The following is a 16,499-nucleotide window of genomic DNA, read 5'->3' as shown; positions in this document are numbered from 1 at the left end:
GAATGAAACCTAGAATGTAAAAGGTTTTTCAAAGGTTACAAAGAACTTGAATTCTGTTATTTGAAAGGCAGGACAAATTTACCTGCATCAAATACTGTGCACCTTCTCTCAAGTCATCTGCATGGACTGGAGCATAAAAAGCCTTCATCTTGTTCTTGATAAGCCACCGCTGATATTTGGCTTGATCAATGGACATCTCTTTCATGGCTTGTCTTCGAGGGCCCTTTTGGAGAAAAATATTAATAATATCATTAACTGAAAGATCATCTACTCCACATTTATAAAAATCACCCTGTTACTTTGGTCTGAACAAGCTGCCTGCACCTGGGGGATGGGGAGAAGAGGAGGACAACAACATTGTATTTTCCTGTCAGTGAATCCTTTCCAGTACTGAAGATAATGACAGTACGGGTCTACATTGCAAAAGTGAAGGCATGGGAGGGATGGGGGGGTGCCACTAAAAGGGAAAAGCAAAGAGGAAGAAATGCACACTGAAAAAATAAGAAGGTTTCAATACTAAGTAAATGAGAAAAATTAGAAATTACTAAAGATGGAGAAGAGATTACATGGAGAAAAATAAGAGCCTTCTGCTTTTCTATTTGTTTGGCTTAATGTTCTATTTCTTTTTATTTTTGAGAGAAAGAACATGAGTGGGCAGGGGATGGGCAGAGAGAGGGAGAGAGAGAAAGAATCCCAAGCAGGCTCTGCTTGTCGGCACGGAACCCGATGTGGGACTCAAACTCACGAACCGTGAGATCATGACCCGGGCTGAAATCAAGACTCAGATGTTTACTTACTGAGCCACTCAGGCACCCGAGCCTTGTGTTTTTCTACATAAAGTTTCTCAGCTTGTTTTCCCTTTGTCCCCAATGTTTGAGTTATTAATTCTCAGTAACCTGAAAATATTACTGAAAACAGAAGTTTGCTGTAAAATATAAATGCATTTTTTTCTTCATATTTCTGTTAGTTAAATGGTGAAGTAAGAGAATTAAGGAAATGAGACTTCAACTTGCAATTCTATTTTGGTTCTCGCAAGCAACACATAAAATGTGTTATATGCAAATGTATAAAGCAACAATCTAAAAGTAGGTTTAAGAGTATACCCTCATTGTACATGAAAAAGTATAGGAAAAATACAATTTGTTTTACAGAGGAAAAAGTTAAGGAATATTGCCCCATTTGTAATTTCCTGTGGTCAAACCCCAACTTGAAATGTTCAACTTGGAGACAAACTGAAAACCTCCACAGGTCCCAAGTGGGGTCGGTGTCTTAATGTTCTCCCCCAGACATGGCTTTGACCTTGCTACCATATAAGCAGAGGAGCAAATGTAGCACAGGCTGAGACATGGGGTGTCGAACCCAAATTTCTACCAAGATGAACAAAACAGTTTGGAAGAAAAGCTAATCTGACAAATGCTCCAAATTTCTCACACAGAACAGGTGATCCATTGTCTAACAATCAAGATGCCAAAATCATAAAAACTACTTTTGGATGAAAAGTTTAACAGTATTTTTAAAATGGTATTAATCATGGTTAAAACAAAAAAGAATAGGCAATTAAAATTAACACTGTTTCAACTTGGAAATTCAGCATTCACTCTGCCCTTCTTATATATTAGATACTAGATATTTACCAAGATTTGTCTACCTCTTCCAACTTTTTTTTTCTGGTAGTAAATGTTCCCAGTATTCTCAAAACATTATGAAAAATGTCAGTAAGAAAACACACGTATTTCAGGGTGCCTGGGTGGCTCAGTCAGTTGAGCTTCCAACTTCGGCTCAGGTCATGATCTCATGATCTGTGAGTTCGAGCCCTGCGTCTGGCTCTGTGCTGACAGCTCAGAGCCTAGAGCCTGCATCAGATTCTGTGTCTCCTTCTCTCTCTGACCCTCCCCCGTTCATGCTCTGTCTCTGTCTCAAAAATAAAATAAACATTAAAAAAAAAAAAAAAAGAAAATACACGTATTTCACTTAGGCTCCTTAGTTACCAAGAAGCTACTTTTCTTACCCAAAACCTTCTGTAACAGAAATATAGTTTCCTAAAATCTCATAATAAATAAGAAAAAAAAAAAAACAATCAAAATTCTCAAATCTTTGCTAAAGTCAGGTTCTGAGACAGTTTTGAGGCAAAAATATTTTGAAGAAAATAACTAATTACAAAATGTCCAAAGAAACTCAACAGACTTATTTTGTCAAATTATTTCACATCTAAAAAGTCCCATGAATTACAAATTACATACACAGAGTAAAGGATGTTTTAATATAGAAAACAAAGCGAACACTTACCATATGTACATGACTACAGATCATCAACCCAACATTTTTTGTGAAATCATGAACAAGATGAAGTAAAGCTGGGCGTGAGTTTGGAGCACCTGTCATAACAAGACACTGTGGCCTAATTTAAGATTAAAAAAAAAAAAAACAATATTAGAGTTTAGATTTTGATAACATGCAAAGGTTTTACACTGCTTCTCTAAGAATGTGTTATTACACTAGAATCTCTCCTTTATGTAATTGTTTTCAAGACACAGGCCACAGGATTCTCAACAGAAGATGACTTTCAAGCAGGGTTTCTAGGTACATGAGAAATGCATGAACAAAAACTTCTTGGAACAAGTATCATGCCAAATGATTACACATCACTTGGTAAGATTACACATCAAAATTCTGGTAGGTATTACAGGAAGAAATGACCATGGTAATTAAAATATTCATAACAGGAATCAGAGGAAGATGTCGGCGTAGGAGGATGCTGGGCTCACCGCATCCTGCTGATCACTTAGATTCCACCCACATCGGCCTAAATAACGCAGAAAACCGACAAAAGACTAGTAGAACAGATTCTCCGGAGCCAAGCATAGACAAGAGGCCCATGGAAGAGGGTAGGAAGGGCAGAAAGGTGGTGTGCGCTACACGGACTGGCGGGAGGGAGCCGGGCGGCGGAGGGGCAGCCCGCCTGGCAAAGCAGAGCCCCCAAGTCTGGCTTACAAAAGTGGAGGGGCCAGACAGAGTGAGTTCTGACAGCCAGCAGGACTTAACATCTGGAATGTTATAAGTCAACAGCTCTGCTCCAAGAGAGAGAGGGCTAGAAGAGGACAACGGGAGGGAGAGTTGTTGAGCCCCAGAGGACAGAGCTCAGCTCAGCGGGAAACAAAGGAGCTGGGAAGCGCCATCTCCCTTGCCCATCCCCTAGCCAAAATCCCTAAGGGAAACAGTTCCCGTCAGGGAACTTGCTTCACCACGCAAACACCCAATGCTGTGCTTCTGTGGATCCACCCCTCCGATGGGTCTGCCTCCCTCCCGGTGCTGCAGGGCCCCTCCCGAAGCAGACCACCGAAGGCAAAGCCAACTGAGTCTGCCCCTCCCGCCCCCGTGCACCTTGCAGATCCACCCCGACTAATAAGCCAGATCCCATCGAAGCAGCACCACAAGCCTGGCAGTGTGCAGGTAGCCCAGACAGGGGCCACATCACTCCACAGTGATTTCTGCCCCTGGGACAGGGGAAGATAAGGTACACACCAGTCTGACTGTGGCCCCAGCGGCAGGCTGGGGGCAGACATCAGGTCTGACTGCGGCCCCGCCCACCAACACAAGTTACTCCAGACAGTAGAGAGGAAGAGCCCTGCAGTTCCGCGCCACTCCAGGGACTATCCAAAATGACGAAACAGAAGAATTCTCCTCAAAAGAAAGTCCAGGAAGTAGTGACAGCTAACGAGCTGATCAAAAACAATTTAAACAATATAAAAGAAAATGAATTTAAAATAATAGTCATAAAATTAATCGCTGGGCTTGAAAAAAGTATAGAGGACAGCAGAGAATCTATTGCTAGAGAGATCAAGGGACTAAGAAACAGTCAGGAGGAGCTAAAAAAATGCTATAAATGAGCTGCAAAATAAAATGGAGGTGACCACAGTTTAGATTGAAGAGGCAGAGGAAAGAATAGGTGAATTAGAAGATAAAATTATGGAAAAAGAGGAAGCTGAGAAAAAGATAAAATATCCAGGAGTATAAGGGGAGAATTAGAGAAGTGATGCGACAAAACATAATAATATACGCATAATTGGGATTCCAGAGGAGGAAGAGAGAGAGAAAGGTGCTGAAGGTGTACTTGAAGAAATCATAGCTGAGAACTTCCCGGATCTGGGGAAGGAAACAGGCACTGAAATCCAAGAGGCACAGAGAACTCCCTTCAGACGTAACATGAATCAATCTTCTGCATGACATATCATAGTGAAACTGGCAAAATACAAGGATAAAGAGAATATTCTGAAAGCAGCTAGAGATAAATGTGCTCTACCATATAAAGGGAGATGGATAAGACTAGTGATGGATCTATCTACTGAAACTTGGCAGGCCAGAAAGGAATGGCAGGAAATCTTCAATGTGATGAACAGAAAAAATATGCAGCCGAGAATCCTTTATCCAGCAAGTCTGTCTTTAGAATAGAAGGAGAGATAAAGATCTTCCCAAACAAACAAAAACTGAAGGAAGTCATCAGCACTAAACGAGCCCTACAAGAGATCCTAAGGGGGATCCTGTGAGACAAAGTACCAGAGACATCACTACAAGCATGAAACCTACAGACATCACAATGACTCTAAACCCATATCTTTCAATAAAAACACTGAATGTAAATGGACTAAACGCTCCAACCAAAAGACACAGGGTATCAGAATGGATAAAAAAACAAGACCCATCTATTTGCTGTCTACAAGAGACTCATTTTAGACCTGAGGACACCTTCAGATTGAAAGTGAGGGGACGGATAACTATCTATCATGCTACTGGAAGTCAAAAGAAAGCTGGAGTAGCCATACTTATATCAGACAAACTAGACTTTAAATTAAAGGCTGTAACAAGAGATGAAGAAGGGCATTATATAATAATTACAAGGTCTATTAATCAGGAAGAGCTAACAATTATAAATGTCTATGTGCCGAATACGGGAGCCCCCAAATATACAAAACAATTAATCACAAACATAAGCAACCTTATTGATAAGAATATGGTCACTGCAGGGGACTTTAATGCCCCACTTACAGCAATGGATACAACATCTAGACACAAGATCAATAAAGAAACAAGGGCTCTGATTGATACATTGGATCAGATGGACTTGACAGATATATTTAGAACTCTGCATCTCAAAGCAACAGAATATACTTTCTTCTAGAGTGCACATGGAACAATCTCTAAGAGAGATCACATACTGGGTCACAAAACAGCCCTTCATAAGTATACAGGAGTTGAGATCATACCATGCATACTTTCAGACCACAATGCTATGAAGCTTGAAATCAATCACAGGAAAAAGTCTGGAAAACCTCCAAAAGCATGGAGGTTAAAGAACACCCTACTAACGAATGAGTGGGTTAACCAGGCAATTAGAGAAGAAATTAAAAAATATATGGAAACAAAGGAAAATGAAAATACAACAATCCAAATGCTTTGGGATGCAGCAAAGGCAGTCCTGAAAGGAAAATACATTGCAATCCAGGCCTATGTCCAGAAACAAGAAAAATCCCAAATACAAAATCTAACAACACACCTAAAGGAAATAGAAGCAGAACAGCAAAGACACCCCAAACGCGGCAGAAGAAAAGAAATAATAAAGATCAGAGCAGAAATAAACAATATAGAATCAAAAAAAAAAAAAAACTGTAGAGCAGATCAATGAAACCAAGAGTTGGTTTTTTGAAAAAATAAATAAAATTGATAAACCTCTAGCCAGGCTTCTCAAAAAGAAAAGGGAGAGGACCTAGATAGATAAAATTATGAATGAAAATGGAATTATTACAATCAATCCCTCAGAAATACAAGCAATTATCAGGGAATACTATGAAAAATTACATGCCAACAAACTGGACAACCTGGAAGAAATGGACAAATTCCTAAACACCCACACACTTCCAAAACTCACACAGGAAGAAATAGAAAGTTTGAACAGACCCATAACCAGTGGAGAAATTGGATCAGTTATCAAATATCTCCCAACAAATAGGAGTCCAGGACCAGATGGCTTCCCTGGGGAAGTTTATCAGACATTTAAAGCAGAGATACTACCTATCCTTCTCAAGCTATTCCAAAAAATAGAAAGGGAAGGAAAACTTCCAGATTCATTCTATGAAGCCAGCATTACTTTGATTCCTAAACCAGACAGAGACCCAGTAACAAAAGAGAACTACAGGCCAATATCCCTGATGAATATGGATGCAAAAATTCTCAATAAGATACTAGCAAATCGAATTCAACAGCATATAAAAAGAATTATTCACCATGATCAAATGGGATTCATTCCTGGGCTGCAGGTCTGGTTCAACATTCACAAATCAATCAATGTGATACATCACATTAATAAAAGAAAAGATAAGAACGATATGATCCTGTCAATCGATGCAGAAAAAGCATTTGACAAAATTCAGCATTCTTTCTTAATAAAAACCCTCAAGAAAGTCGGGATAGAAGGAACATACTTAAACATCATAAAAGCCATTTATGAAAAGCCCACAGCTAATATCATCCTCAATGGGGAAAAACTGAGAGCTTTCTCCCTGAGATCAAGAACACGACAGGGATGTCCACTCTCACCGCTGTTGTTTAACATAGTGTTGGAAGTTCTAGCATCAGCAATCAGACAACAAAAGGAGATCAAAGGCATCAAAATTGGCAAAGATGAAGTTAAGCTTTCACTTTTTGTAGATGACATGATATTATACATGGAAAATCTGACAGACTCCACCAAAAGTCTGCTAGAACTGATACATGAATTCAGCAAAGTCGCAGGATAAAAAATCAACGTACAGAAATCAGTTGCATTCTTATACACTAATAATGAAGCAACAGAAAGACAAATAAAGAAACTGATCTCATTCACAATTGCACCAAGAAGCATAAAATAGCTAGGAATAAACCTAACCAAAGATGTCAATGATCTGTATGCTGGAAACTATAGAAAGCTTATGAAGGAAATTGAAGAACATATAATGAAATGGAAAAACATTCCGTGCTCATGGATTGGAAGAATATTGTTAAAATGTCAATACTACCCAAAGCTATCTACACATTCAATGCAATCCCAGTCAAAATGGATACAGCATTCTTCTCAAAGCTAGAAGAAGCGATCCTAAAATTTGTATGGAACCACAAAAGGCCCCGAATAGCCAAAGTAATTTTGAAGAAGACGACCAAGGGAGGCACCACAATTGCAGACTTTAGTCTCTACCATAAAGCTGTAATAATCATCAAGACAGCATGGTATTGGCCTAAAAACAGACACATAGACCAATGGAATAGAATAGAAACCCCAGAACTAGACCCACAAAAGTATGGCCAACTAATCTTTGACAAAGCAGGAAAGAATATCCAATGGAAAAAAGAGAGTCTCTTTAACAAATGGTGCTGGGAGAACTGGACAGCAACATGAAGAAGGATGAAACTAGACCACTTTCTCACACCATTCACAAAAACAAACTCAAAATGGATAAAGGGCCTGAATGTGAGACGGGAAACCATCAAAACCCTAGAGAAGAAAGCAGGAAAAGACTTTTCTGACCTTAGCCGCAGCAATTTCTTACTTGACACATCCCCAAAGGCAAGGGAATTAAAAGCAAAAATGAACTACTGGGACCTTATGAAGATAAAAAGCTTCTGCACAGCAAAGGAAACAACCAACAAAACTAAAAGGCAACCAACGGAATGGGAAAAGATATTCGCAAATGACATATCGGACAAAGGGCTAGTATCCAAAATCTACAAAAAGCTCACCAAATTCCACACCCGAAAGACAAATAATCTAGTGAAGAAATGGGCAGAAAACATGAATAGACACTTCTCTGAAGAAGACATCCAGATGGCCAACAGGCACATGAAAAGATGCTCAACGTTGCTCCTCATCAGGGAAATACAAATCAAAACCACACTCAGATATCACCTCACGCCAGTCAGGGTCGCCAAAATGAACAAATCAGGAGACTATAGATGCTGGCGAGGATGTGGAGAAACGGGAACCCTCTTGCATTGGTGGTGGGAATACAAACTGGTGCAGCCGCTCTGGAAAACAGTGTGGAGGTTCCTCAAAAAATTAAAAATAGACCTACCCTATGACCCAGCAGTAGCACTGCTAGGAATTTACCCAAGGGATACAGGAGTAATGATGCATAGGGGCACTTGTACCCCAATGTTTGTAGCAGCACTCTCAACAATAGGTAAACTATGGAAAGAGCCTAAATGTCTATCAACTGACGAATGGATAAAGAAATTGTGGTTTATATACACAATGGAATACTAAGTGGCAATGACAAAGAATGAAATATGGTCCTTTGTAGCAACGTGGATGGAACTGGAGAGTGTTACGCTCAGTGAAATAAGTCATACAGAGAAGGACAGATTCCATATGCTTTCACTCCTGTGTGGATCCTGAGAAACTTAACAGAAGACCATGGGGGAGGGGAAGAAAAAAAAAAGAGGTTAGGGAGAGAGCCAAAGCATAAGAGACTCTTAAAAACTGAGAACAAACTGAGGGTTGATGGGGGGTGGGAAGGAGGGGAGGGTGGGTAATGGGTATTGAGGAGGGCACCTTTTGGGATGAGCACTGGGTGTTGTATGGAAACCAACTTGACAATAAATTTCACATTAAAAAAAATCATCTAAAAAAGAAAATGAATCACTCCTTAAAAAAAAAAAAAAAAAAAAATATATATATATATATATATATATATATATATATATATGTAAAGGTAATAAACATCCCAGTTCTTTCACAGAGTTCCAAAACTTCCTAAGAGCTTGGCCTTCCTTTCATGTACAAAACAGGTCATCTTCCTTCTTAGCTTGATCCTATCATAATGATTTCTACTTCGTAATATCAGCCCTATCTAATCTAGCTTACTTTTAATGACGGCTGTTCTATCAGTAAAATCATCTATGGTTGATTTGAAGGTTTCTATTTGAAGTAAAAGTTTTGATTCTAAATTATGGTGGAAATCAAACTTAAATTCAACTGCCCTTGTGAACACAAAACAGTGGCATGACTTTCATATATTCTTAATTCTTTATTTTAACTGAAAAGAAATGGAAATCAATGTTGTTTAATGTAAAAATATTTAAGTATCCATTTTATAAGTTCAAACATTAGCAAAGATTCTTTAAAACAAGAATTTATATGATTAAAACAAACGTTAAGAAAAAGGAAATAGACTAAAATTTCTGACATAATCACTAAATTGGTAGGGTAGTTCCTAACTTCATAAAGTAAGCATGAGAACTTGAATAAAGACTACAAAAACCAAAGCAAACCAAAATAACTAACGTATTCAGAATTTTAGCAAGCTATCTGAAAAAACCAATTCTGTCTGGGAGAAGGGCGCTGGAGTGATCAAACAAGAAATCAGCCTGTACGGCCCAGATTGCTAATAGTTCAGTCTATCTGAGCTTTAGCAGGTTAAAAAGCTCCTCAGGTAGAAATTACACAATTCCTATCCTTCCTGGTAGCTTACCACTGACCCTGTGAGTGGCTTACAGCCCATATAAGGAAGCTGGCTGCCCTCCATACTTTGTTTCCCTTTCCTGTAAGCCACACCATGGATGTGCTGATGATTCTGACCACATGGACAAAAACACCTCCTAGGAAACAGCAGACTGACAAGATACAAAGAATGTGGGACCTGAGTGACCAAGTGCAGCAAATCTGCCCACCATGAACCATCCATCTGCCTCTGGACTACCACGTAATATGGATGCTTGTCTTATGTAACCACTCTATTTACCAACTTTCCTTAACTGTAGTTTAACCTACACTCTAACACAATCTAGAGTTGCAGTTCAAGAACTGGTAGCCCCTATCTTCACTACATGGTAAATATACCACAAAGGCTTACTTCAGTACAGTTGTATCATAAAAGCATCAAAAAAGCAGAATACAAAATATATTAGGGATGAGACCGAGTAACAATGACAGAGGGCAAACATCTACCTTTGTTTTAATTCCTTCCTCAAAACCGTCCATTGTATAAAGGGATTTTTAAGGAAAAAAAAAAAAAGGAACAGGAGAAAACACAGTAGTATGGAGATACTGAAAGCTAGAAAGGAGAGGGAAAAAACAACAAAAGATAGGCCCCATATTAGGAAGAGGCTAAATCCTAAAGCCTAAGAGAAAGCTGTGAAGCTACCTGATTTGACACCTAAAAATCACCACTGCCTACAAGTTAGAGGCAGTGGGTGCCTCTGGAAGTGGCACAAACCATGTATTAAAGAAACTGAAGTAAGAAGCACTGGTTGCAACTTTGCATAAGAAACAACTAGAAAGAACCAAATCATCTTCATTACCATCATGAATACATTTCTGTGTCCTTCCCCAATCCTGCCAGGCTAAGGCTTATTTGCTAAAAAGGGGCTCAAAACCACAATGAGGTATCAATTCATAACACTCAGAATGGCTCTTACCAAAAAGACAAGAAGTAAGTGTTGGTGAGGATGTGGAGAAAAGGCACCCCTCATGCACTGGTGTTTTACATGAGTCAAGATATGGAAGCAACCTAAGTGTCCAGTGACAGATGAATAAATAAAGAATACATGGTATATATACAACAGAATATTACTTGGCCGTAAAAAATAATGAAATCTTGCCATTGTGACAACATGAATGAACCTAGAAGATATTATACTAAGGGAGATAAGCCAGACAGGGAAAGACAAATACCACATGATTTCACTTACATGTGGAGTCTAAAAACCAAAAGAGAAAACAAACAAGAAAGAGATGAAAGGACTCAGAATATAGAGAAGAAATCAATACAACAACAACAAAAAGAAAAACAGAATCATAAATATAAACAAACTGATGGCCACCAAAGTGGAGGGGACTGGGGGGATGAGCAAAATGGGTTAAGGAGATTAAGAGGTATAAAACTTCCAGTTTCAAGTCTTGGGGATGAAAAGTGTATCACTGGGAATAGTCAAAAATACTGTAATATACTTATCGTGACAAGCATTTCATAATGTGTATAATTGTTAAATCACTATGTAGTCTACCTATAACTTTAGAATTTAAGTAAGTTTTAAATTTTATTTATTTTAAGTAAGCTCTACACCCAACACAGGGCTTGAACTGATGAATGACCCCGAGATCGAGAGCTGCATGCTCTAACAACTGAGGCAGCCAGGCATCCCTAAAACTAATTTAATATTATATGTCAACTATACTTTAATGAAAACATTCTTGGTCTGTGACACACTAGCAACAACTGAGAGCAGAAGCAGCTACTTTAATCAGGGGAGGAATGGAGAAAACATTTACATACTGAATCCTGAGACCTTCAATCTCCTCTCCCACTTGACTCTCAGAACTCAGTAGCCACGACTTTCATCAACAAGCAAAAAATTAAAAGATTCCTTCCTGTGAAATCTAATTGTGAAAAAAACAATCTTCAAGATGACTTAAATTTCTCAAAGAACCAGCAAAGCCACATTCATCTCCATTAAGGGCTTCAATGACAAGCTCCAAGCACCAATGCAGAATTTCCCTGGCCAAGGACCACGGTTACTTCACACAAGGCTAAATCTAAGAACCCAAGCTAAAAGACAGGAAACAGAGAGAAAGACATTTCAAGAAACAGAAACTACAAGGTGGAGAAAACCACATCTTTAGCTAAGTTTGGTGAAGGCTGAGACAGTGATATGTATAAAATTAAATAAGAAAAGAAAAGGAAAAAAATTGGTTCCAGAGAAAACAAGAAAGCTGTACAAAGAAAGAAAAAGGAGTCATAATTACCACGTGGCTCAGCTATGAATCATTTTAAAAAGTCATAAAAATATAAAAACCTAATCAAAATAATGACATAAAAATATATTGTGAGGATGGGACAAAGGGAAGAGTGCATGTGTGTGGTGGGCACATGTGGGTAAAGGACGTCAATTAAATTTAATTGAAGTTAAATTAAAAATCAAAAAGTACAGCAAGACAACTCTAATGTTGGGGAATATCAAGTAATTACTAAATCAATCAGCTACGAGTTGAAAGAAGTTGCCTGTGGTATGACACAAACAGGGACATGAAAAGTCAGGCAACTATGGATTTTCATGATTTTCTTCTGTTTCTCTCAGCTATGTTCATGTGTATTCTGATAAAGATTTAAGAAGCCATACTGGAATAAAATACATCTTTTCAATGTTCCCATTAGTATAACAAAGCAAAGCAAAAGGTATTCATTGATGGCAAATTAACTCTGAGTCTTGGTCATACTCTCAGTTCTGTAATACAATTTTTTACACAAAGGGAGGATTTCTATTTTCAGCCATACTTGGCATCAACTATTCAAAATGCACTAAAATTAAAGTTTTCCGCCCAGGGCTCTCATTGCTTTTTCTTTTCCCAATTTCTCTCTACTCCAGAGCTGAACATCTGTGGTCTCTGGAAACTTTTCATTCTAGAAAAAAAGAGATGGGGGCAGGATCCAAAAAGTAACAGAAAAATACATAAAAACTTTTCCTACTGGGAGAAAACTGGTAGAGCAATTCTTTTCTGTCACTCATTCACTCCTTAGGATTTCTTTCAACAGTATTTCCCCTTTTGGTTTATTGACAGGCATGGAACACATCTCTTCATTATTCAGAAGCCAGTGAGATGTGATGACTCATGAATACAGAAAGTCAACTGCTTACAGCCAGGCTTAACTGAACAGTATGAGAAAGACTATTTAGATCAATTTTAAAAAAAATGGCAAGCCTATTTTCCACAAAATGCAAAATCTATAATTTATAAGAATCCACATAGGGAAATAATGATATTTCTTGATTTAGAGGGATATGTATCAGTAGCACTTTAATAACTGAATTCCATCAATTGTTAGAAGCAGGTTGAATTAAGGAATAGTTTTTATTTTTATTTTTTAAGGAATAGTTTTTAAATTGATGATTAATACACTACTATAAAAGACAAAGTCACTTATTGAGTAAAACAGTATAAATGTTCTTTAAGACATTGATTCTTTACCATCAAAACTGGATTCCAGTAAATCAATGATGAGAGAAAAAAACAACTAACACGAAAATAGTTAGTGCTTTAGTATAATTACAAAACAGGGTATGTCAAAAATCCCTAAGAAGCTCATACTTTGTAGTTATACAGTGGTTACTGAACTTCGCTGGCCACAAGGGGAAGAAACTATTCACTTTATGACAGCTACCATTTAAAAGCCTTCAAATGAGAGACTTCTGACACTTTTAGTTTTATAACATTTTTGTAAATCAGATAATTCACCTCTTTGTCAATTTCTGATAACCAAAAAATCTTACTACCCTTGTTTTTGAACACATGGCCCATCCAAAGTCCAGCCAAAACAAAAACGAATATTCTGTGCTTTTAGGAAACTTCGCAAGAAATATCAGCAGATGAAAATGTTACCGAACAGTAAGTCAAGAAGTGAGTGGCACCTAACACAGATGCTTCTATGTCACCTTACCGCTTACCTGAAGTTTTTCACGTGGTCTTCCACCCCTGAAAGACGAATCGAATGCTGCAGAGCATTTAGGTAAGTCAGAGCTTGTGTAGAGGATCCCCAGTTCACGTCTGTGGGAAGACAGGGTACACACAGCAACACACCAGTATTAACCAACGATCAAGAACCAGTTTGAGGCACAGAGAAGTAAACGATGCTCTCATGTTTAAAAAATCAAATGCTAAAATAAACCAATGTACTGACAATGCTCAAGAGTTCAAGTGCATGGCATGACACCGTGATAATACGAATCTGAACTGGAACTGCATTTAAAGAACAAGTACAGTTCAGAAAAGACTAAGGTGATGGGGCTAGAGACACGCTGTGCATGCAACTCAACAAAGTTCCACAAATAATTTTAAAATTATTGTTTATATAGCCAGAGGCCTAAAGGGAAAGAGGCCGATCTCTGATGGGAAGATTTCAAAACTGTGAAATTACCATTCATGGTACTTAATAGTTTGTTATTGGAACAGGAAAATTTCACACTCTGCATTGAGTAAACAGCCTGGACACCAAATAGGACTTTAGAAATTTGTTATTTTAGAGAAATAATTGTTTCTAAGATGGCTAAAACATTACCTTCTTTGTCCATTTCATTTCTAAAGCCAGCACTCTAATCCAAAACCTCCCTGCATCATATCTGGATTGCAAAATGCTTCCTCACAGTTTCAGATGATGACACTGCGGCTACTCTTGCATTTCTTCCTAACTTAGTCGAATGGGGCCAAAACTTGTCAAACTTTTCTCACTGGCTCCTCCCTCAGTGTTACAGTTACCACACTACACTGGACCAATCCCAATACACCTAAGGATCATCATCTTATGTAGAGATACACCCAAGAGTTACCAACACGACACGTTCTGGGAAATCTTTAACTATTTCCCAGTTAGAACATGTTTGTCAAATGTTCCCTGCTATATGGTGAACTAACGGAAAGATACCACATCTTTCTAATATACTGTCCATTCTGTGCAATTTACTCCAACAGGTGCTAAGACCACAGTACTAACACGTATGCTTATTAGGCTAACAGCTATTACAAGAGCTATTCTACGAAGTCTAATCCTTCCAAGGAAAATTTTAAAATACATTGAGGGTCACCCAAATGTTAGTAATACAAATGTGTCATTTTTCTGTAAGTAGGATTAGTTAAATTTACGGGCAAGTATGAAATTACATAGAATAAAAAGTCTTGTGGTAATTATTTCACTAAGACTACATATATCTGGAAATGAGAAGTATTTTAGGTTTTACACAAAGCACCTTTCAAGTACACAGAAGATGAAGCTTAGACAGGAAAAGTAACAAAGAACTTCGAAGTGTCTTGTGGCTTGAAACAATAATAAAAGAGTACTAACCTGGTTTTTTGTAGGTCACATAAATATACAGCCCAAGGACTATGACATATGTTAACAATGCAGCCCACCAGTTAATGACAAACATCACTATGCAGCAAAGAATAGCTCCAATAAGTGATATCCACATGTTGTAGTATTTGAATGCAGGACGCCATCCTAACAATTACAAACAAAACAGATACATAAAAGTCAGTGAAATACCTTATCTGCTTTAGACAATGGAACATATGTGTGCACAAAATAACTTTCTTTGTGGTTGCTTTAAATATTCAGTATAAGGCTAACATATAAAAGTAGATTCATGGAGCATTACTGAGCACAATGAACTTTCACAATTTTTGAAGGCCATGAAGAAAGCACATGTATTTAATTCTACTTTATTCTATGCATCAACCTATCTTAGTGAATACAAAAAAACTACAAAAGATTGAGAGGAAGTTTCAAGTTGAGTCTTTACAAGTGTGGCTTTATGTTTTGGATTTTACCATGAAACATAGGCATATTCTAATGCACATACAAAAGAGTTCAAACAAAATTTTCTAGAAAACTTAATTCATCTACTTGCTAGAAAAAATTAACAGTTGGGTGTAGAAACTTATCTTCCCATTTGATGAAGTATTTATAAATTAAGTTCACTATAAAAAAAATGCTCAAGACCATGTTTTCAAATTTTCATTCCATAGCCAAAAATATTATTTAAAAATCATTTCAATAAATTTCATATTCTTTTCTTAAATTAAACTTTTAATTGTGAAATTATTGCAGATTCCCACAAAGTTGTGAGAAAGAATCCAGAGAAATTCTGGGGACTTTTTACCTAAGTTTCCCGCAATGGTAACACCTTGCAAAATCACACAATAACACAACTAAGATACTGATATTAATAAAGACAAAGAACAGTCCAATATAAGCATCCCTTGTGTTATCCTTTTACAACCACACATACCCATCTCTAAAATTTATATTCTTAAAGGAAAGACTGAAGCTAAGATATGTGTGTCCCAACTTCCATACTTTATCTTCCCTATTCTGAGAGAATTTGAGACCCTTAGAAGGAAAATTGCCTTTGTTCCTTCATTCTTTCCCTGATGTCCAGCTGTTGTTATGGTTTATAATAAAAAGTCCTCGATGAAAGCATATGGGGCAGTTTTTCAGTTCCCAGAGACCATTTAAAACAGAACTCCAGGGGCGCCTGGGTGGCACAATCGGTTGGGCGTCTGACTTCAGCCAGGTCACTATCTCGCGGTCCGTGAGTTCGAGCCCCGCGTCGGGCTCTGTGCTGGCAGCTCAGAGCCTGGAGCCTGCTTCCGATTCTGTGTCTCCCTCTCTCTGACCCTCCCCCATTCATGCTCTATCTCTCTCTGTCCCAAAAATAAATAAACGTTGAAAAAAAAAATTAAAAAAAAAAATAAATAAAACAGAACTCCACAGAACTTACTGTGTTAAAAATATTTTTCTGGGCATGTTAGCTTTATCATAACCATGTTCTTAGAACTTAAATGGAAAGCAGTTAAATAAATAATAAAAACAGGGAGAAAATAATTCTTTCATAGTATTAGTCAGAATTGGAGATCAATTGCTATCTTAAATGGTTCTAAGAAACAGTAAACTACCAGTAAACTTCATGACAAAGAGATCTTT

The 16,499-nt window shown here is 37.8% G+C and overlaps 1 protein-coding gene across 2 annotated transcripts in view; it reads right to left on the bottom strand.

Annotated features, from left to right (window-relative positions):
• The window catches only part of SLC12A2 (solute carrier family 12 member 2), a 107,979-nt gene that overhangs the window by 26,199 nt on the left and 65,281 nt on the right, over positions 1-16,499 (bottom strand). For both annotated transcript variants that reach the window (XM_045487630.1, XM_045487638.1), the window contains exons 14-17: positions 14,859-15,014; positions 13,468-13,567; positions 2,287-2,398; positions 83-223 (exon numbers count right to left, since the gene is read on the bottom strand). In XM_045487630.1, coding sequence (XP_045343586.1) covers positions 83-223; positions 2,287-2,398; positions 13,468-13,567; positions 14,859-15,014 — 509 coding nt within the window. The remainder of the gene's footprint in view (positions 1-82; positions 224-2,286; positions 2,399-13,467; positions 13,568-14,858; positions 15,015-16,499) is intronic.

Source organism: Leopardus geoffroyi, chromosome A1 (assembly GCF_018350155.1).
Source record: "Leopardus geoffroyi isolate Oge1 chromosome A1, O.geoffroyi_Oge1_pat1.0, whole genome shotgun sequence".
NCBI lineage: Eukaryota > Metazoa > Chordata > Mammalia > Carnivora > Felidae > Leopardus > Leopardus geoffroyi.
The sequence above is the reverse complement of the archived record's forward strand: the minus strand, read 5'-3'. Positions and strand labels throughout refer to the sequence as shown.